The following is a 24,481-nucleotide window of genomic DNA, read 5'->3' as shown; positions in this document are numbered from 1 at the left end:
TCACCTCACAACAAGCCAATTGGCAAGAATATCAAAATCTGGGAATAGTCAGTACCGCAGGAGTTATGTATGGGCAGGCTAATGCACTGTTGGTATAGCTATGGATTATTGGTCCAATTTTTGGTTGCTGTAAAGCAACTTGCAATTATATGAAGAAAATACCTGAAAGGCCATACTCTTTGACCCAGAAATTCCATTGAACAAAAGGAAATAAATATTTCTATAGCATCTACTCCATGCCAGGGACTATGTTAAGCATTTTTTACAAATATCTCATTTGATTCTCATAATAACCCTGGGAGGTAGGTCTTATTATTACCCCAATTTTACAGGTGAGGAAACTGAAGCAGACAGAGGTTAAGTGGCCCTTGCCCAGGGACACACAGCTAGTGTCTGAGGTGGAATTTAAATTCAGGTCTTCCTGAAGCCACACCCTGTTCTCTCTCCATGGGGGCCACCTAGCTGTCTTAATATTGAGAGGCCTGGAATCAGGAAGACTTGAGTTCAAATCCTGCCTCATATCCTAGATTTGTGACCCTTGGCAAGTCACTAACCTTGTTTACTTCACTTTCTTCAACTGTAAAACGTAGATAATAATAGGACCTAAATTTTGGGGTTATTGTGAGGATCAAATGCGATAACATTTGTGTGTGTGCATATATTATCTCGAATGAGATAATATGTATATATATATATATATACACTATAAATGTATGTATTATGTATATACACACATATTATCTTGAATGAGACAATATCTCTAAAGACACACACATACACACAAAGGAGGTCAAGGAAAAAAAAGAAAGATCTCATATAAATTAAAATATTTAGAGCTGTACTTTTTATAATACCAAATTTCTGGAAATAAACTAAATGCCCACCAAATATGGAATGGCCAGATAAATTGTTGGGTTTGTACATTAAGGTAATAAAATATTATTATGCTCCAAAAATTATGAATACTATGAAGACAGAAAAGCATGGGAAGACTAAAATAACCTGATTCATAGTGAAGTAAAAAAAATGCGAACCAATATATACGAGGACCAGAATAATATAAATCAAAATTATAACAAGAAATCAATGGAAACCAAATGCTGCAAAATGACCTAGCTTGTTCCCAAAGGGTAGATATGGGAAGGTATCTCACCCCCACCGTTTTTTTGCATAGATGGGGTATTATGGTTATGGAACATTGAATGTTGTGTCAGGTACTTCTCTTGTATTGGCTAGTTTTGCTGAACCATTCTTGTTGTACATAGTGACTCTGGAAGGAGCAGATCAGAGGTAAACATGAGGAAATGTAGATAATAAAAACCAGAATATATCAAAACAAATTTACATTAAAATGTTTAAAGAATTACTATGTAAGAAAGAAATGTTCTGGAGCAAAAGTTCCCACCTATAGCAAATATGTATTTATTAAAGCATATACTGTGACAACTTAAATAATGAACCTTTATAAAAAAAATTGACATGATTAGAGTTTATTTCATTAAGGAAATTAAATTTCATTAAACATTTCATATCTTAATTAGAATCCTAGATTTAGAGTTGGCAGCGACCTTTCTGTCTTTGTCTCTCTGCATACACACACATACATACAAAACACATATATATATACACAAACACTGTGTATATATGTGTGTGTGTGTATGTTTATATGTACATCTTTGTGTGTATACATACTATATATACATAGATACATATATATGTATACACACATACATATACATACACACACGTGGATAGGGATGGGACTTGTAATTTCGTTGTTATAGGTAAGGAAACTTCCTCAACTCATGCAAGCTAGCACCTTCTCTCCAACTTATGAGTCAGTCAGGAAGCATTTATTAAGCTTCTTCTATGTGCCAGGCAATGTGTTATATCCGAAGATAAAAATGAATCGTCTTGTAGTGTTGCCGTAGTGTTTCTTAAACTGTGGGTCCCGAGAAATTTGGCAACAGTAAAAGGTTTTTGAACACTCAATGACCAAAATTTTATTAAAAAGCAAATGTGTAATGAATCCAAGGTGTTTCTGGCAGTGTTTGTTCCTGTTACATCACACAACTTCACTGCAGCCTAGGTTCTGCACACAAAGTGTGCACACTTTCCAATGAGCACGCCCTCAGGCCAAGCAAGCCAAGGAATTGTGCAAACTGGAAAGGGGTTGCCAGTGGAAAAAGTTTAAGAAGCCCTGGCGTAGAGCACTGAAAGGATAAATGATTAACCCAGGGTCACACAGCCCATATATGTCAAAGGCAAATATAAATACGTTCATATTATCATAGTATTTTTGAAGTAGAAGGGAATCCAAGATTTTGACTAATCTTACCCCCACGGTTTAGGGATGAGGAAGCTGAAGCACCTCCCTCCGCCCCCCCCCCCCCCCACAAAAAAAATCAAAAAACAAAACTTAGAAGCTAGTTAGCAGCAGAGGCAAGGTTTCTTTTCTCCTTTACTGAATTTCCTAGTCTCATCAGAACTTCGCAAAGAATTAGATTCCAAGCACAAGAAGTCATCTGTCTACTAAATAAGGTGTCACAATTCAGAATGACAGTTCTTAATCTCGGAATTCTTATATTGACTTAAATGAGCCCAAGTGTAGTGATACAGCTTAACCAAAGCTTTGAAATATTAAGAAGCAAATCTGTAATCAAGATCTCCATTCGCAATTGCTCACATATCTACAAACGAAAAACATTTTCCGGTTAAATTTTTATGCATAAACCACTACTAATGGAGGGGCTTGTCTCTAATAACCCCTTCTCCCATATATTCTAAAAATATTTTTCTTTCGTTTGAAAATAACACTCTGCTTCCTATAAATAAAGCATGTGCAGAGATAGAGCACTTTGCCTCTCTCAAAATGTATGTGTGCCTAGAGTGCAATTATCCACTTAAAAAGAAAAACCCTCAGAATTGTAGAGAACAGCAAATATCAGCAATATCCTTGAATAGGACCACAATTTATCCATTATAGATAAGTATTGAGGGCTACTTTTAATTTTATACGTTTGTTGAACTAGGCAACACTACAGGATTTGGAGCAGCGACGCCCCCAACTGGAAGAACTGATTACTGCGGCACAGAATTTGAAAAACAAGACCGGCAACCAAGAGGCCAGAACAATCATTACTGATCGCAGTAAGTGGTGTTTCAGCTGCCCTGTGAATCTCAGGGCAGATTTTTGGAAAGATAGTCATAATGATGATGGTATTGGGACTGTTTTTATTTTTTTTTCCTTCAAGAATCTGAAAATCGTCAGCCTATGAAAATCAAATTATTTTTAATTAGAAATATTTAATTTATAATTAATTATAGTTATTTGATTAGATATTAGAATTACTTCTAATTAGTCCAATTAGACTACTAGCTGCTCCATATCTGATGATTCTTTTCTACCAAGGCTGAGGGATTTGTACATTCTGCTCCTCCTCAGGTCTCACACTTCCTGCCCCTTGTCCCTTTGGAACCCCCTCCAGACTCCTCCCCGGACCTGCACCCACACCCGCACCTACGCTACTGCTAACAGACTCTGCTTCATCCTATAGCACAGCACTTCTCTCATTCTCTCTATCTTCAGGGCTCATAGGAACCTGGATTTCTCCAGGACTCATGCCACCCCTTCCCATCCTCTGCAAGCCTGGCTGTTTTGGTTTTTTTCCTCTTTTGCACCATGAAATACTATGCTAGAAGGAAAATTCACTACATAGTTAACATTTAGAGCTAGTATTTCTGCGGTATTTAATGGTTTGCAAAGCCCCATTCACATAATTCATTTGACTATCCCTGTGTGATAGGTACTCTTTTGTCTCTATTTTATAAATGAGGTGACAGAGAGAGGGGTTAAGTACCTTTTCCAGGGTCACACAGCTCGTGTCTGAAATGGGATTTGAACTCAGGTCCTCCTGACTCCAAATCTAGCACTCTTTCTTACCCACTATGCCACTTAGTTGCCCCTTCTCTCTACCACTACCTACACCCTCCTTTTGCCACCATCGCCCAGCCAATTTGAACTCCTTTGAGGTCCATTCCATCTATTTTTATCACCATATTTAGATCCTTTTTCCTGTTATCTATGAATAACTAGGTGGTTCTTCTCCCTTCTTACATGTTTATAGTCATATCTTTCCCATTCAGTGCCCCCATTCTTATTTACTACTTGATATCTTAGCAAATATCCAGGCCTCTCAGCTCATCAACCCCTCACTTCCCCTAAAATCTGTCTTTACTATTCATCTCTACCTCACAGAATCACAGAGACACCATCTGTTCCTCATAGGGATGGTCATCCCTCACTCCTCACCATCACCCAAAACTGTATTATGATCTTGAACGCTGAATTTCCATTTTCTGAGCACAGTCTTTGGCTGTTTACTTCACTTTTTCCAACCTTACTTCTCATCCACACCATGACTTCCAGTCTCTCCCCTACAACCCTGTGTTCCCAATCATGCCTATTCTGGCTTTGTTATTCTCTTTCATACTCTTGACTCTCTAGTTATCCTTTTCAACAATGTGATGTCTCCTGCTCCTAAATCCTTTGTCCTTTTCCTGTTCACATGCTGACTGGTTTTTGTTCTCTTTTTTTTGCAAGGCAATTGGGGTTAAGTGACTTGCCCAGGGTCACACAGCTAGTACAGTATCTTGAGGCTAGATTTGAACTCAGGTCCTCCTCACTCCATGGAGTTTGTTCTATCCACTGTGCCACCTACCTGCCCCATGCTGGATATTCTTAAGTCTGGAGCATTCCCATTTTCTGACTTTTCCACTCCTATTCTCCAGCTAAGGAATTCTGCTACAGGAATTCAACACGCTTCCCCCTAAATGATCAAATGAGCTTGTGGTCTAGTGTGCTGAGAAGATTTAAATCATCTGTTATGACATGTCTTTTGTCCCTTACTCAGTATCTCAAAATCTTCCTTTATCTTCACTCACTCTCTCTACCTGCCACTCTCAGATGATAATGTGCTTTTTTCCATGTTCAAGTTAACACTTATATTCCATCATCTTTAAGACTTTCACAGAATTGGTAGGGTAGAGTCACCAAAAGTATCATACCAATAATGCTGCTCTCATCTGTTTCTGAAACACCGTAACATCATGAACTCTGCCTAATGCCAGAAGACTGGCTTCAGATGGTGGGGTGGTACCAAGTGTAGTGAAATCATACAAAACACCCAAAGAAAGTGGCAAAGAAGGAGAATGGAGTAATGTAATACAGACTCCAAGGCACCTTTCCAGAAGTGGATGTTTCAGAGCAATTATGCAGTAGCATACCATCAGAAGAAGTGTTGAGGGAAACCCACAAGGCAACCATGTTCTTCCAAAATGTAGAGATTACCATTGACTGAGATGTCTTCCAAAAGCAAATGAGAGGACAAGGCTCCCCCATGGTAACATGTTTCAACATACCAGTGTTGAAATTCTTCTCCTCCTGTGATCAAAATCTTCAACCATATTTTTTCCCTCCATATGCCCACTAGGGCCAGGCAGGTAAGCAAAAAACAGTCCCTGTCCTCAAAGAGTATATAACGGGTGAGACAACATGTAAATAGCTATGTATATACAGGACATAGACAGTTAGAGGGAAGGTGATTTCATCAGGAAGGCACTAGCAGAGAGGGAGAACTAGAGAGGCAGCTTGTAGAAACTCAGATTTGAGCTGCTTCTTGAACATAGCTGCAGGATTAAAGAGATGAAGGTAAGACCCAGAAACTCCCAGGCATAGGTGACAGCCAGTGCAAAGGTGAGGAAAAAAGAAACAGTATGATGTTTGAGGAACTGCAAGTGGGCTATGTTCTCTGGATCATAGAGGAAGACACATTTGAGAAGACTAGAAAGGATGACAGAACCGGGTTATGTGCAGCTTTAAATGCCAAATGGAGCACATTATATTTTATCCAAGAGAAAATAATGACCTACTGGACATTATTGGAGTGGGGAGCATGGCATGGTCAGAAGTAAGATTTAGAAAAATCTCATCCACAGCTGGGTAAAGGGTGGATAGGAGTTCAGAGGAACTGGAAGGAAGAAAACCAGTTGCGAGAATTTTGTGTCTGGCCAGGTGAGAAGTGATGAGAGCCTGCACTAGAGTGGTGACTCTGCCTATGAGTAGAGAGAAAGGAGCTTGTGAAGAGAGAACGGTGAGATTTGGTAATGGATGGTTTCTGTAGGGTGAGTGAAGAGTTGAAGAAGACAACAGCATTGTAACAGGAAAGATGGCAGTTTCCTTGACAGCAATTGAGAAATTCAGAGGAAATGTAACTAAGCAGTGTCTAATTCTGAACTCCTTTACATAAATTCTAAGAGGCTGTTTCCCTGTGGTCTGTCTCAACCAGTCCAAGGCATCCCTCTATGTCCTTAATATCATTTCTTCCTATCTCCTCCTGGAACTCAACCCTATTTCTCCTCTCTCTTATCTTTAGTTCCTCATTATCTACTGTTTTCTTTCCCTCTGCTTACAAATATGGTCAGGTTTTGCCCAGCTTTTAAAAACTTTCACTTGAATTTGCCATCAGACTATGGACCTCTATACTTCTTTTCCTGGAAAGAATACTCTGAATTTTCTACTTCCTTGATGGTCAGTCATTTGTTGTGTCCAACTCTCCATGAACTCATCTGGGTGTTTTCTTGGCAAAGATATTGGAGTGGTTTGCCATTTCCTTCTCCAGCCCATTTTGCAGATGAAGAAACTGAGGCAAATGGGGCTACGTGACTTGCCCAGGGACATACGGCTAGTGTCTGAGGCTGGATATGAACTCAGGTCTTCCTGATTCCAGGCCTGGCACTCTGTGCACTATACCACCTAGCTATCTTTTCTACTTCCTTACCACCTACTTGTTCTTCATTCCTTTGTCATCTGGCTTCCAATGCCATCAATTTATTGACATGGTTTTCCCAAAGGTCAGCTGAGCTAGATCTGATGGCCTTTTCTCACTCTCAGCTATTATAACATTTCTGCCCATTTCAACACTGTTGGCCATTCTCTTGGTGCTCTCTTCTCCTTTGAATCTGTCTTGGTTCTTATTCTGCCTCGCTAACCATTTCTTCTCAATGTTCTTTAGTATCAATCTTTATTATCAATTTATTATATTTATTATCTTTATTATCAATGTCTGTTCCCTAAGCATAGAGGTCCCCCATGTCTCTGTCTTAAGTCTGCTCTAAATAGAATTTCTCCCTATATTGTCTCATTTAATTTCTAGGGTTGTTACCTCTAGAATACTAAATCTAAATATCTAGCCCCAGTCTCCTACTTGACATCTATTTCTGTATCTCCAGCTGCCTGCTAGACATCTATCCCTGAATGTCTCACCTTCACATCAGAATTCGAATGTTAAAAATTGAATTCATCATCTTCTTCATCCCTAAGCTCATCCTCCGCCCAAACCCCTTATTTCTCTTGATAGCACCACCATCCCTTCAGTCATCTTGAAAGCTGATATTCCTTTTTTACTCCTTTATCTTAACATTCCATATTCAGCCATTTGCAAGCTCCAGTTGATTCTACCCCAGTGTATCTCTCCTAGCTGTCCCCTATTCTGTGTTCACATCACCTGAACATTGGTTGGTTCATGCTGTTATCATCACTCAACTGAATTATTATAATCATCTTCAAATTGGTATCCCTGCCTCCAGTCTCTCCCCTCTCATGTCCATTCTTCAAACAGCTGCAAAAATCATTCCCAAAGAAACAGAGCTGACAATGTCACTCCCCAGTAAAAACAAACACTCACACTCAAACACACATTCCTACACACCTTTCACTAGCTCCTTTTTGACTCTAGGCTAGAATCAAACTCCTCAGCTTGCCTCCACATCTGGCTCCAACTTGCCTTTCCAACCTTATTTCATGCTTCTTCCTTTTATATGCTATGTTCCAACCCAATCGAACTACTAGATTTTCCCAAGACTCACCATTCCATCAGTTGCCTTCATGGATTTGCATAAGCCATTCCCCCTTGCCTAAATACACTCTTTCCTCATCTACTTCATCTTTCCTCTTACCCTCCATAACACAGATTGGATGCCAGCTCCTTTTTGAGACTGTGCCATGTCCTCAGCTAAGAGTCTACTGTCCCGCCTAAAGAACATCGTCTAGGATTCTCTTTTGCCCCATTATTTCCAACTTTTAATTATACTTATCTGGCTCCCTGAGAGGCAGGACTCTGTCTTGTTTTTACTTTTGTGCACCTACCCCCTATCATCATGCCTTGTACATGGTAGACAATTAAGGTTTGGTGAATTAAATTAATTTGAAGTTATGTCTTGTAAAGCAAATTCTACACTTTTTTACCTCTTTCCTGCAGCAACTATACTTCAGAAAGATTCTAGTCAAGAATAATGCTTTTCTTGCTAAGATCTTTATCTATCATCTATCTATCTATCTGTCTGTCTACCTATTCATCTCTTATCTTTTCTGTATATCCATATTTATGTTTGTTTCTCTCTAAATGCATATATATGATCTGTCTACAAATGTTTAAGAGGAAGATAAATGTTTAAAAGGTTTTCCGACACTTAGTGTATATACATATACATATGTATGTGTATATATATGTATATATGTGTGTGTATGTGTATGTACATATGTATATACATATACACATACACGTATGTATCCCTTTATAAATGATGCTAGGGCACAATACTAATATTGACCTTGTAGCTAAACAGTACTACATTTTGGGCCTTTGGTCTAAATATAGTCCTTTTTCTAAGGCATGACTTGACTAAGGATAAAACGGCATCTGTCCCATAAAGAGCCACATTATAATGGGATGCTACTGTACTTCAAATAAGGATGTAGATACCAACCGTATTTCAAATCCTTACTTAATTCCAAGTAAGCGATTTAAGATGTGATATAATCTCTGATTAGTCATCTTTCTTTTTCTTTTCCATTTTTGGTCTGGAATTTACCGATTAAAATACTTGCTGACTTAAAAAGGTGTTAAGAAAGATCTAGTTTAGCTCTCTCTGCATTTGTTTTTGATTTGGGAAAAGACATTGGCAGATGAGAACTGTTTCCTAGCTTAGAATCATTTATAGATCGCTTGGATCATCCAAGCCAGTATTTTGTTTATCCAAAATGAATCTTCATAGGATTTCTTCTTCAATTCTATTTAACATATGGGGACCATAATGATATAATTAGTGATTAAACTATTATTCTCTAGATATAAATTAGACTCTTTTGGAGACATTATTAACTCATCCCTACCTCCATCAAAGAAACTTTGAAGTATCTAATATAAACTTAGGAAATTTCTTCCTCATGGAGAGACTTTCATTCAATGAATGAACGAACTACAAAGCATCTATTAAGCCCTTTTTAAGTACTGGAAAAACAGATAAGTGGGGATAGTCCCTGACAACAAGGAGCTCACATTCTAATGGGAGAGATAAGAGGCATCAACTCCAAGTCAAATGGAAAGGTTTAGTAGCCCTAAGAGTGTAGCAACAAAGCAGATGGTAATGCATCTGCTTTAATGTCATATTCACTGACACCATATGATAGTTGACAAGTTGAACCATTTAACAGTGCTAAGGATTTTGGTGACAAAAACTTTCTTTTCTGCATCTTTCATAATGTTGGTTATTGAGGATGTCAGAGATACAGTACCTGCTGAAGCAGTTGCCGGGTCCTTTTGCTGCTTTGGGTGATGGCTTTGGGGGATGAGCTGAAAGCAGGACCAGTGGTCTGGGGGTCTCTAGGACTATCAGAGCTCTTGGACTTAGTCTTTAATCAGTGGCAGTTGGTCATCAGTTGGCATTAGTGATGGTAAAGAAGGTGAGCTACTTCTTTTCTATGAATGCTCCCAGACATTGCAGTGTCTGGGCTAGAAGCAGGACTGGTGATCATTGCTATTACCAAGACTCTTGAGGTCGGGGTCTTGGGCTGCCTCAGTCAGAATCTGAAGGGGTATGGTGAGATGAGGTGGTAGCAGTAATTTGACTCTGGCACATTCTGCTTTCTAAATTGTCTTAGCTGCCTTTGCAGGTTTTCCTCAGAGGTTGCTTCTTTGATGAAGGTTGCAGGGGCTGGGCTGGAAAAAAAGAGCCTGTGATCTTTGAGGTCACCTTGCTGGATGGCACATTGGATAGAACACTGGACCTGGGGTCAGGAAGACCCGAGTTCAAAGCCTGCCTCAGACATTTATTAACTTTATGGTTCTGGGCAAGTCATAACTCTGTCAACCTCAGTTTCCTTAACTGTAAAACAGGAATAGCCATAGCACCTATCTCCCAGGGTTGTTGTGAGAATAAAGAGAGATAGTATTTGAAAAGCTGTTAACTCAGTGCTTGGAGCATAGTGGGTGCTGAATAAAATGCTTATTTCCTCCATGCCTTGATGTATATAATGTATGTATGTATGTATATTCCTTGTGATAAAGAAAACTTTTTATCCTTTCCTGATTGACTCCCTAATTTCCCAGAGTTATTCCAGACTTTCTCATATCTTCTCAAATCTCTCACTCTTTTCTCTACACACTCTTCCTCAGCTGAGGACCTTTCTTCTTACTTTACTGAGAAACTCGAAGCTATTCATTGTGAGTTTACTCTTCTCCCTCTCTCTTAGTCCTTTCTTTATCCTCTATACTTTCTTCCTTTCCCCCAGTATCTGGCAATATGGTAACTGTCCTTAGAAAGGCCACCCCCTCTACATTGTCCCTGGATCTCGTCACTTCCAATTTTCTCTAGCAAATTGTGTCTGTCATATTGTCCTTACCCATCTTTAATCTCTCTTTATCTGCTAGTTCCTTCCTTTTAAACATTCCCAATGTATATACACATACATATATGTATAAACACATATAAGCATACATGTACACACCTCTATGTGTGTGTACATACACACACGTATTGGGGCGGGGGCATGTCTGCAGCTCTGATTTCTCCCCAGAGTTCAGTCCTATATCACCAGTTTCCTATTGGGCATTTCAAACTGGATACCAATTGTGCAATTGAAGAGGGCCAGTGATAATAATTAGCTTCTAACCAACAAAGCAAATCCTACCCATGCACATTGGATTCCATATTACTGAGAAGTTTTTTAACCTATCCAAAAAGAAGTCTCATGTTGTTTAAAGAGAATCCATGTACACCATTTTAATTCAAAAATTTGGAGTCTGTACCTAATAATTTTGTTATGGATGTAGGAGGCAAAGTAAGTGAGGAGGAGGTAAAGTTGTCCAACTTTTTTCTATCTAAAAGGGATCTGGAATAATTACTTGTATTCAGACATAATGCATTAATATTAATAGAATACTTCTAAATGGTCAAGGAAACATGCGCTAATATGATACCCAATTGGAAATTCACATTTTCCTCTGTTCCATTCTCATTGGTTGATAGTGTAAAATCCGTAATATTAATGACACTATTATATATAGGTAAGGATTCAATATTCATTTAATAAACATTTATTAAATGTAAGAATGTATATACTTAAGCACTGTTCACCCTGACACTGTGCTGGAATCAAAGGTAAAAACAGCCCCTGCTCTCAAGGCACTTACATCCTACTACTATGGAATGCCCAGTAGCGTTTTGGTAATCGTAACTTGGGCCTCTCTATCACTAGACCTGAAGGTCTTCTCTATTTCTGTTTTGATTTAATTCCTGGGGGAAAGGGCTAGGAGAGCACATTTAATTGGCTTGGTAAAAAATGACTGAAAATTAAGATAGTCCTTTTTGAGAGGTAGTTTGTTAAAGTAAGAAAGAAAATCAGATTTGGACACAGAAAACCTTATTTAAAATCTCTGCTACTTAATATGACATTGCGTAAATAAACCTTTCTGAGTCTGAGTCACTTCCTCTGCCATGTTGAAGGCTTTGGACTTGTTGATCTTTGAAGATTCTTTCACCTATTCATCCCACGATCCACTTTTGAATTTAAATTATTACAGTTGGCTAAGCAATTGAACATTGACATATGCTGTTTTTATGGAGGAACAGACTCCATCAACGTGTAAATAATTCACTTACTGGAAGGTCATGTCTATGAAGAGCTGAGCAAGACTATCATGGCACAGAAAAAGCTGTCAATACATTTCCTTGTTTCCCACCTTAATGCTCGATAAAAGCACTGCCTAACTGGAGTAGATGATTCTTGAATCCATACATTTAATGAATGAAGTCAGGGCCCTTAGAAAGCCAAAGTTTAATGTTATACATGTTCTATTATATTTTTATTCATGTTGCTAAATATTTCCCAATTACATTTTAATACAGTTTGGGCTTCACTTGGAAATATCATGGGCCACAGTATGGGACCTCTGTGCCTTACATGAAATAATTTTACATGTGTCTTCTTCCAAAGATTGTTGTTTAGTTTGTATTAGCATCACTTAACTAACAATGGTCTGAAATATTGACTGAGCTTCTAAAGATGGCTAGCTCCTAATGAGTTGCATAACAACGAAGAGACTGAATAACCATCCCACTTGTGAGTCACCTATATATCATGTCTAAGAAAAATCTAAAGTAAGGGATTTTTAAAATGCAAACTTGAATGTAACACATAGAAATCTCATATTTTATTCCACAAATGAAAATTTATTTTGAGTATTTCTTTTCACAAAGGAAAAGAATAGCTAGGTATTCATTGTCAAACCTCCAATCAGCAATCTCTAAATATTTTCCATTTTACCCTGCCAAGTCTTTTTCCCATAGAGCATTGATAAGTTTTTTTTCCCCTCATACTTCACATAGTGTAAAGAAAAATTGAGTGACCTGAGTGCGTTTGCATCTTGCTGCTAATGCCTAGTGATTTGAATTGTTCTGCTTCCTTGTTCCTATGCCTTTTAAGATTGCCTTTATGAATGTCTCTGGCTTAATGGAAAGATTCTAATCCAAATCGCCAAAAAAAAAATCATTTTCTTGAAAGCAAATGTCTATTGTGATATGTTGTTTGCTTATTAAGAACCTAAACTTGAATGCTACCTCGGAGATGTGATTGGGTCCACTAAGAATGGTATTGAGACTTTTATGACAAGACATGTTTATCTAAACAATGTCATTTTTAGTCCGTTGGCACTGCAGTATATCTCTCCATTTGAAATCTTTGAAATGGGAAGGAAATTCAATACTCATAAAATTCCAATAGTGTTTTAAATAGAATTTTCTTTGTATAGATTTAGTCTTCCCCTTGAAAGGGACAGAAATAAAATAGCAACTCATAAAAATGAATCCCCTTATTTGAAGGTTTTCCCCTGCTTCATTATCTCTATGAAATTGCCAGAAATGAAATATTTAGGAAAGACTCAGATAAAGTAAAACTTGTTTAATATGTATGAAATCTTATATTAAAATATTTTTTCCTCCCAGGTAAATCATGGTTTATAACTTTGTACATCTGGGAAAATCCATACATAGTAATTAAATTCTATCTAGAGGAAATCAAGTAAAGAAATCCCTGTGCACTTGTAATACCCTTGGTAAAATCTCAGTGTGAGTGATTGGTTTCATATGAATATGTTTCACTCTATCTATGGACTTCCATGATTTTCATTGTCTTGTCCAGGTTGCTTATATAAATATAACCTGGTTGTAATCAGCTTGGTTGGTTAAAGAGTGAATTGTATTTTAAGTGAGGTCAAATGATACTTATTGAGTTCTTTGCAGTGACTGTTTTTTTTTTTTAATTGCTGCCCTGTGTTCTCTCCACCTAACCAGTTACTGAGTTTATTTCAGAAACCTTAATTCCTCTTTTCAGTACCTTTCTCAAGGGAATTGTAATATTGGACCAAGACCTTTATTCCCAGAAGCAATCAAGGTAGAAAGAGGTCAAGATCACATCTTTGGGCATTACTTTAAAAAAATAACATAGCATTCTATATTTAAGCTTAAGTATCACCTCTGTTTATTTCACAGTTAACAGAGTGAAGAGGTCTTTCCTGACGTTTGGCCTAGAATCCCTAATTGAATCCAGGCCATTCTACCCAACATTCAATAAGCACCCACTTTTTGCAAAGCATTATGCTGGGTGTTGCAGATATAAAGCCCTAAATTTCAACTGACTGTACTGAATCTATTCTTTCTCTTTTTCTCGCCCCCTCATTATAGCCTTTGAGAGCTCTGTGGAAAATTAAATGATAAAACAGATGGTTGGTGGGGAAAAGATAGGAATATAAGAGTTCAGCAGTGGGTCAGGCATAAAATGCAAAATAATTTTTATGTGAGAACTTATCTTTTAGGATCAAATTCAAGGTATCACTAATCTGGATATCAATTTTATGACTCCTGTACTCATTTCCCTCTTTTAAACCTTATAATTCATTTAATATTCACTCCTATATTAAATGTCAACTATATGCAGAGCGCTGCCCTAGATACTAGAGGAGAGATGCTAACTTTAAATAAGATACCTTTCCTGCCAATACAAAGCTTATAGCATTCATTTTGTAATTATCTTACCAGTATTGCAAGTCTATAGGCCGGAGTTCCAATATTTTAAAAATTATCAGTAGGAAGAGAGTTATTAAAATTCCTATGTTGAATTACATTCAATTCCACAAATATTTTCTGGGTATCTATAGGTAGGTGCTATGGGAGAAGCAAAGATGGTAAGGCAGCTCCTGTCTTTGTGTTACAACATTTTGGGACAATAAGGAACAAATTAACCAAAAATCACAGATCAGTAGAAAAAATCTGGAACTAAAAGTGTTCAAAATCAGGAACTCTCTACAAGTTTATGTGGACTCTAAACCAAAAAAAGTTTACTAGGTATAACAGATGAAGGATCTTACTAGCTCTGTGATCACAAATGAGATGCTTAATCTCAGTATTAGTTTCTTTGTCTGCAAAACATAAATAAAATTATATGTCCTACATATTTCACAGGTGGTTGTGAGAAAAGCACTTTATAAAGCTTAAAGCACTATATAAATGGGAATTATTAGTATTTTCCCCCAACAGGACAATATCATGTACTCTTTTATTTTTTAAAACTTGTTTTAGTTAGAATTCTTTAAACATATCTAAGATTATTTGAACAAAAGTGAAATTTTAAATACCTCAGGGAAAAAAAATCCCCATTTATCATTTAAAAACCTAATATATGGGGGTGTTATAGTGACTGGGTAATAACTGGGGTTGTTCAGCCATTTCTCCGTGCTCTTCGCCCTACTGCTGCAGGCTTATTGCCATGTGGGTTTTCTGATAGTCGTCCACTTTGGGAGGGAGTAGTAAAGGACCTGTAATTCGTTTTATTTTTTTTTGTTAGCTCTGCCCTTGCAGGCAGAGACAGACCTTCTGTGAAAATACCTCAGCGTTATTTTTATCTCTGTTGCTCTCTTCTGTGGGGATGTTTTCTCCCTCAATTTCCTCCTCCCAACTGTGTTCCCAATACATATATGTCCACACATACACACACATACTTTTTTTTTAATAAAGACAAAATAACCATTTAACAAAGAAAGTTAAAAAGACTTTCCCGTGCCAAGAGAAAAAGGCTTCACGCTCTCCAGAAAGAACCCAAGCGGAAAAGGAGATAGAGGATTATTGTCTTAGGGTCCATATTTGGGGTTAGGGAGAGAGTGGGCAAGGTTCAGTGTCTCAGCTTCTGACCCGGCTTACTTCCTTTGGATGGGCTGAAGCAGACTCACTCCTACAGAATTGTCTCCTTAAAGGTGGTTCCCTCTGCCTGTGCTTCTGTTTTCCCTTCTACAAACAGCTACTTTCCATTCTCTGTCACAAGCTCCACCCATCTTCTTACTCATCCCCTTGGGAGCTGATGCTTCTCTCCTTAACTCACTGAGCTAACTGTTAAAGGTTACCCTGAAGCATGGCCTATCATTCTTTATCCTTTTTCTGGTTTATTTAAGGAAATAATTAATTCATAAACGCATTACCTACATTTCCGTTAATGTCTTACGGATGGCCCCTTTTCTCTGATTAGGTTCTGGGTTTTCCAGGACCATTCCCTTACAGAGAGAAAATATTTTGCCTTATATTTTTTTTTTAAATCTAAAGATATGCATTAACTCAGTTTTGAAGCAACTTCATCAATTCATTGTTGTGTTCTGGCAAATATATGTATATAATTTATATACACATACGCACATATGTGTATATATAATACTTTCACACTGAAATTTAAAATAAGCCACTATTTTTAACAGTTTAATAAAAAAACTTTTCCCAATGATATGATTCCAAGTATTTTCATCACATCTCTTACCTGCTAAAGAGATCTGCCCTTATTTTAGAAGTGGGTTCAACTATATACATTCCCTATCTGCAGTTGACATTTTATAGCTAAAAGTAGTTCTCAAGATTTATATTTGCCAGGATTTTATATTTGCCCACTGTCCTACAAAGCACATGGTCTGTGCCAGTAGATGCTCTGTAATTATCCATACATACCTCTAGCTTATGCCTTTGCATTAACTAGCACATTCTGTGAAGACAGCTCCCAGTCCAGGTATTAAATAGTTCATGTGTCAGGGATCCTGCTTCTTTTCTTTTCCTAATTCCTTCTTTTTCCTTATTCTTCTACAATACCAATTGTTCCTTGCTTCTCTTTAAATGTTAGCATTTCCTTAAGGTTCAGCTCTCAGTCTTTCTCCTTCCCTCTCCCCTTTGAAGGCTTCATTTGCTGATGCCTTTCAACTGTCAAGGTTTAGTAGAAAAGACATGGAACCTGAAGATACAAACACTAGTTTGAGCTCTATTTTGAACATTTAGTAGCTGTGTGCCTATGAGCAAATAGTTTCCTTTTCCATTAATTAGGGGATAATCACAGCATCTCCTCACAGAAAAATGCTTTCAAAACTTTAAAATATTATGTAAATGTGAATAATTATCATGATAATGATGACTACCAAATCTTTATACGTAGTACAAATTTCTTCACATTTTTGTTGTACAGTAGACATTTCTGTGTAGATATCGCAATTTTACCTAAAACTCAATAGGTCTAATTTGTCTTTTTTCCTCCTGCTTCTATAACCCTTAAATCAGATCCTCTAAGAGCTATAAGACAATATAGCCCTGTGAGAATTAAGAGCCAGCAAGGACAGGTAGATGGTACAGTGCAGTGGTGTCAAGTTCAAATAGAAAGCAAATCCCTGAGGGCTATATATTGACTCAAAAAACTACAGATTAACATTATCTATGTTGTATGGTATTTTTATTTCATTAAATATTTCCTAATTGTATTTTATTCTCATTCAGTCTGCTCTCTGGAAGGTTGTGGGCACCTTGTGGCTTTAGGTTTGACACCTCTGGTATAATGGTATGAGTACTGGGCCTGGAGTAAGAAAATCCACCTCAGACACTAACTGGACAAGTCACCTAACCTCTGCCTGCTTTAATTTCCGTATCTGTAAAGTAGATGTACCTACCTCCCAGAGTTGCTGTGAGGAGCAAATGAGAAAATGCCTGTAATGTGGTTTATAAACCTGAAAGTCCTATACAAGTGATGGCTGCTATTTTTAAACCTGAAAGTCCGATAGAAATGATGGCTGCTATTTTATTATTAATGTCATCATCATCATCATCATCATCAATCATTTTAGTTTTGTATCCCCCAGCATCTAACGTAATGTTCTGCAAATAGTGTGCTTAAAAAAGTTTTGTCTTAAATAGAATTGAATTTACTTATACATCAAAGGAAAATTCTTTCTGCTCCCAGAAGTGGGAAGATTGGACAATTAATGCTCACAAAAATTTAAAATTTGGTTGGATTAATGACTTAACCTGTTGGGTATGCTCCACTGATGCAGATTAATAGCATCCCATTATTTGGTAGATGGTATTTGTTAGTTTTTGTTATTAAGGAATGTTAAGGGGTCCCCTGAACTTGTCTTTTTCAGTTGCTATATGGTCCAAAAACACTAGACCCAAAGCAAGCAGGAGGCCCTGAATGTGTCAAGGATGAAACCTACCCTGACCTGCCATAATGTGTTGTTTGCATCCCAAACTGGACTCCCTGTGTGTCCTTGGGAAACAAGATAGGCACCAGTCAGTCTGTATTAGGCTAACAAAATTGCTTGTCCAACTGGGACCCTCGTAGATAAGCAAGCCATCCTTTCTTCATGGTCTATCAGTTCCCAAGGGAAAAGAATGTGGTCCTTGTGGTCACCTTGCTCCTCCCTTTTGGGAAGAGTTTTGTCTTTTCTCCACCTTTACTCTACCTTTCTGCCTCTCATGGCACACCCCTTTCAGAGGAGATTTGTTTTCTTCTCCTTCCTTTGTTGCACTGTCATAGATATACAGACTTCTGTGTGGATTATAAACTCTTTGATTTCTATACACATGTTTATTTCTCTTGTGATAATCCTAGTTTTCACAAAAGTTTTGTGAAGCTGTGATTGCCTGTTGACATTGTGGCCAAAAATTTCATCTGTTGGTAATGAGCCTCTCCATGAGGAGGCTACAGCTCAGATGACAAACATGCCAGTGCAGGCTGGTAAAGACATTGCTGGAGCTGTACGAAGAACCTTCCCAGGTTGGTAGGATTTTGCTCTGCTATCCGGGCCTTTAACAGCCCAGGGTCACCACCATATCATGAGAATACATCAGAGGACCATTTTAGTGGAAGAACTTAACTTTAATAAGATAACTAAAATAGACAGCCCCAGAGCAAATAAGGTGTATCAATTGTATCCTTGTATTTTATTTTCTGCACCTCCATCTATAAAATGAGTGTAATCATAAAACCTCCCCCTTGAATTGCTGTGATATTATAAAAGAGATTATATATATATATATATATATATATATATATATATATATATATATATATATATATATATATATGTATATAGTGGTACTTTTAGATCTTTATAAATAAAATCCCATGCGATTTTAAGGGATTATTGTCATTATTACATAGATCAAGTTTCTACTCTTAAAAAGACAGTCCAATCAATGCTTCCTTTAAAATAAGCCTCACTAAGCACCTTCTCTGATTATGGGTCTTTTCCTTCTTGTTATTTTCTAAATATATTGAAATTTATTGTGCATTGTACTTCTCATGCAAAATTTCACTAGGTTTATCAATTTAACTAGTCAGTAGGCCCTTTTTCCCTCCCGGATCTATAAGGTATATTTAACTGTATGGGATTCCTGAGGGCATATACAATAGACATGATCTTGACTGTCATAATAAATCTTACATATCCATCAATTGGTTTTTTTTCCAGAAATTATAGTCCAAAAGTTTTACCTACAAAAGTAAACATTTGTCTAAATCCAATGATTTGTCTGGAATGGTTTCTTAATTTTATTCATGGCAACCATTTATTTTAATTAACAATGTTGGCATAGTTTTTTGGACTTTCAAGAAATTCTAGACAGTCTGAAGACCAAACCACATTTGAGTGGAATTGGTTCACTACCAAAGCTAACTATCACATTGTAGTTTACATGTGTGCTGCAAACTGTACGTAATAGGTTAGTGTAAAAATATTATACAAAATAAAATGAGTCTACGGCAGTAAAGAAAAAAAATACTCTATTTGAAATCATGCAATTAAAATATGAACATAAAAATGTTTCTCACTGGTTTGCTTGTTTGTCGCCTCACCTGGGACATTGGACTGTCACAAAATTTTAGGATAGGATTGAGGATACTTTTTTTTCCCCTATTGATGGCCATCAACAGAAAAATTCAACTGAGGGCCACATGAAGAAAAGAGCAACTGTATAGACTGCATACTTTTGTTCATATGTATATCATATATCTATACATGGGCATGTATAAATGTATTTGTTTATGTGCACATATTTACATGCATATTAACATGTGTATATAAACAGATGAAGGAAATAGCATTTATTAAGTGCTTAATGTGTACAAAGAACTGTGCTGCGGATAAACAGAAACATAAAGAAGTAGCTTGGCATAGTGGATAGACAACCAGTGTGAAAGTCAGGAAGACCTGGGTTCAGATCCTGCCCTTGACATAGATTGATGCTAGATAAGTCACTTAACCTTTTAATACTCTAGGTAACTCTCTGAAACTCTAAGTTACAGGAAAGGTGCCAACCAGCTTTGGGAAAGGGAGTTTCCTGTTCCACTGAAATCACCTACAACCAAGTACAGTACCTATACCTAGCCCAAATATAAACAGGTATATGACTATATACATACACACATACAGATGGCATTTTAATTAAAGTGATATACATATAAAATTCCCTGGATATATCTTTTATTCATTAAGAAGAGAACATAAAACTCCAATAAGCGTATAAATAAAATAAAATCAGGAAATAGTTTGGTTCCACTTGGTGGCTAGTCAGGAGTGGAAGAAAAAATAGGAAATAAAGAGGAGAAATAGAGAGAAAAGGATGGATGAGATAGAGCTGCATAGGGAGAAAGATACATAAACAGCTTTTCAAAGAGTAGGAGCCCCATCTGATGGCTTCTTAGAGAATTAGCACTCAAGATTTGCATGGCTTGGTTGTATTTTTCTGGCTGTATTCACAAAGGAAGATGTCACTTCTTGCTGCTTACCTCATGGCTTGAATAAATACATCAACATGTCATGGGATATTTGGCCTTAGTAATGTGAGTATTTCTTCCAAGAGTATGACTCACAACTCATTCATACCTTCTTGTCACATGAAGAGGTCCATCTGGCATTTCATGGACCTTCCTCTGTCTCTTAACACTGCAGGGATACCGGTGCAGCACATGAGCTGTCTTTCTCTTAGTTTAATTACATAACTAGCCCATTTCTTTTCCAGTTGCATATGCATATAAAATGAAAGAGTTAAATTAATGTCCTTCCCAGTTCTGAATCTACAGCGCTCTAATCACTTTGATGATATCTTTTGTGTGTCTCTTTGGTCACATTTCATCATTGTTAATATGCTGATGCTTACTCATCCCCCTTTATCCTCTGGTTGACCCATAATCTTGGCATTCCAAGACAGGGCTATTTCATGGATTTCAGCTATATAGCATCATCTGAAGGCAGCTGGTGCAGAAAATAGATCATAGGGCTTAGAGTAAGGAAACCTGAGTTCGGTCTTGCCTCAACACTTACTACCTGTGTGACCCTGAGCAAGTCACTAAAATGCTCTGAGCCTCACTTTATTCATCTGTAAAACACAGATAATAATAGCATCTACCTCACAGGATCAAATGACGCAACATTATATAAAGAATTAAAGAAACCTTAAACTTCTGTATAAATGATAGTTGTTATCTGAAAAAAATAGGTGGGGTTTATTTCAAGAAGGCAGATGCCTTGGATAACATAAAGATGCAATTAATTTTAAAATTAAATTAAATCTAGCCCATGGATGGAGAGTTCTCAAATTAATAACACCTACAATAGCAAGGTACTTTCACACATGCTTTGTTAACCATCATCTCTGCATACATGTTAATTTCCATGAGACTACTGGTGTTTCTAGCCTTTCCACAGTACTCTTGTTACAATTTTTTAAAATTTTGTTGCTATATTTTTTGACATATCACACATTTCCCAATAAGTAACATGTAATATTACATTTCCAACAAAAAAGAGTTAAGCAAAATTGACAAATATGGTAGTTGCCAAATATTTTTATAGACTTCCATCATTTTCTGTTTGTTAACAGAAAGGAAGAGTGTGGTGATTTAGTAATTTGGAACAGTCATCATAGAATGCATTTGAATTTTTTTTCATTTTAATATTTTCATCATTTATTATAGTCATTGTGTATATTGTTATTTATCCTTTCAATCTATGCCAGTTTATATAAATCTTCTTGTTTTTCTATTTTTTCATATTCCTGGCTCCTTAATGCACAGCAATGTTTCATAACATTAATATACCACTCTTTCTTCAGCTGTTCCTCAATTGTTGGGCACACAATTTATTTACAATGCTTTATCATTAAAAATAATGTAGCTATGGATACTTTGGCGCCTGTTATGGACATCCTTAGTGTATAAACCCAGTAGTGGATTGTATGAGTCAAAGGATATAAACCTTATATAGATGCTGAAATAGCATTAAGAAATATCTAACACCCATGAAGAGCTAAGATACTCTTCTCTTAGTAAAAGCACGGCTAGATAGCAGTTTTTCTTGAAAAGATCTTAAGTTTCAGTTCAGGTATTCTCAACTTTTTGAGTCAGGGAGGGTCATGGAGCCCTTTTTCACTCTGGAGAAAACTATGGATCTCTTTTTAGGATGATGTTTAAAAATTCATAAAATACATATGGTGACAGAAGAAATGAATCATATTAAAACACAATTTTTAAAATATGTTTTTTTAAATAAATTCACAGACCTCTGGTCAAGAACCCAGGTTTTAGTGCATTGCAAACTCACTTTGAATTGCTAGTGGAATATGAAAGCTAAAAAAGATAATGAAATCTTAACCTGCATTAAGAGAGGTATCTTGTTCAGGATAAAAATCCTATTGTATTTTGCCCTCATCAGACCACATCTATTGTGTCTTATTCAGTTCTCATTACATCTTTAAAAAAACAGTGATAAGCCAGAGGGTAAGCAGTCTGGTAAATGCCTTGAGATCATGACTTTTGAGTATCAGTGAGTCAGTCAATAATCATTTATTAAGGGCTTACCATTTTTCTAATCATTGTGCTAAGCCCTGGGGATGCAAAAAGAGGCATAAGAGAGTCCCTTCCCTCAAGGAGGTCACAATAGACTGGGGAAAACATTAAACAAACATATACAAACAAGCTGTATACATCATAAATAAGAAATAATTTACAGAGGGAAAGCATTAGAATGAAGAGGGGTTAGGAAAGACTTCCTATAGAAAATGGGATTTGGGGGGCGGAGCCAAGATGGCGGCTAGTAAGCAGGAACTAGGGTGAGCTCCGTACGGAGTCCCTCCAAAAACCTATAAAAAATGGCTCTGAACCAATTCAAGAACGGCAGAACCCACAAAACAGAAGAGGGAAGCAGGGCTCCAGCCCAGGACAGTCTGGATGGTCTCTGGTTGAGGTCTATCCCACACGGAGCTGGGAGCTGGGAACGGAGTGGAGCAGAGTCCAGCGTGGGCGGCGTGGACCATCCAGACCAGAAGCCGGGCGGAGGGGGCCCTAGCACCCTGAATATGTGAGCTGCGGCAGTTACCAGACTCCTTAACCCACAAACACCAAAGACTGTGGAGAAGGTTAGTGGGAAAAGCTGTGGGAGTGGAAAGAGTTCGCCTTTCGGCTTCCAGCCCCGGGGGCAGCGGAGGTGGGGCAGCTACAGCTGTTGTTGCTTCCGGCTCCAGGCCCACCTGGTGGGAGGAATTAAGTGGCGGATCAGAGCAGGAGTGCAACAGCCTGCTGAAGATCTAAGCCCAGTCTGGATTGGGGGTCCTTGGGGAAGGAGGAGTGAGGCTCTGACAGAGCTGGCACCTCCCCCCCAAACGTAGAACATAGAACTCGTTAGTCTACAAGCAGTCATACCCCACTGAAAAACTCAAGGGTCAAGTTAGTTGGTTGGGAATATGGACAGGCAGCGAAAACGCGCCCAGATTCAGTCTCAGACTTTGGATTCTTTCTTTGGTGACAAAGAAGACCAAAACATACAGCCTAAAGAAGACAACAAAGTCATACAGCCTACAACCAAAGCCTCCAAGAAAAACATGAACTGGCCCCAGGCCATAGAAGAACTCAAAAAGGATTTGGAAAAGCAAGTCAGAGAAGTAGAGGAAAAATTGGGAAGAGAAATGAGAAGGATGCGAGAAAACCATGAAAAACAAGTCAATGACTTGCTAAAGGAGACCCAAAAAAATACCGAAAAATACACTGAAGAAAACAACACCTTAAAAAACAGACTAACTCAAATGGCAAAAGAGCTCCAAAAAGCCAATGAGGAAAAGAATGCCTTGAAAGGTAGAATTACCCAAATGGAAAAGGAGGTCCAAAAGACCACTGAAGAAAATACTACTTTAAGAATTAGATTGGAGCAAGTGGAAGCTAGTGATTTTATGAGAAATCAAGATATTGTAAAACAGAACCAAAGGAATGAAAAAATGGAAGATAATGTGAAATATCTCCTTGGAAAAACCACTGACCTGGAAAATAGATCCAGGAGAGATAATTTAAAAATTATTGGACTACCTGAAAGCCATGATCAAAAAAAGAGCCTAGATATCATCTTTCAAGAAATTTTCAAGGAGAACTGCCCTGATATTCTAGAGCCACAGGGCAAAATAGAAATTGAAAGAATCCATCGATCGCCTCCTCAAATAGATCCCAAAAAGAAATCTCCCAGGAATATTGTTGCCAAATTCCAGAGCTCCCAGATCAAGGAGAAAATATTGCAAGCAGCCAGAAAGAAACAATTTGAGTATTGTGGAAACCCAATCCGAATAACCCAAGATCTGGCAGCCTCTACATTAGGAGATCGAAGGGCTTGGAATACGATATTCCAGAGGTCAATGGAGCTAGGATTAAAACCTAGAATCACCTACCCAGCAAAACTGAGTATCATGTTCCAAGGCAAAATATGGATTTTCAATAAAATAGAGGACTTTCAAGCTTTCTCAGTGAAAA

At 37.6% G+C, this 24,481-nt stretch overlaps 1 protein-coding gene across 6 annotated transcripts in view; it reads left to right on the top strand.

Moving 5' to 3' along the window:
- Positions 1-24,481, top strand: part of DMD (dystrophin) — a 1,925,924-nt gene that overhangs the window by 1,251,352 nt on the left and 650,091 nt on the right. For all 6 annotated transcript variants that reach the window (XM_036747778.1, XM_036747779.1, XM_036747772.1 and 3 more), the window contains one exon: positions 3,033-3,150. In XM_036747778.1, coding sequence (XP_036603673.1) covers positions 3,033-3,150 — 118 coding nt within the window. The remainder of the gene's footprint in view (positions 1-3,032; positions 3,151-24,481) is intronic.

The sequence above is a fragment of the Trichosurus vulpecula genome, chromosome 2 (assembly GCF_011100635.1).
Source record: "Trichosurus vulpecula isolate mTriVul1 chromosome 2, mTriVul1.pri, whole genome shotgun sequence".
NCBI lineage: Eukaryota > Metazoa > Chordata > Mammalia > Diprotodontia > Phalangeridae > Trichosurus > Trichosurus vulpecula.
Note: the sequence above shows the minus strand (reverse complement) of the source record. Positions and strands in the feature narration are given on the sequence as shown.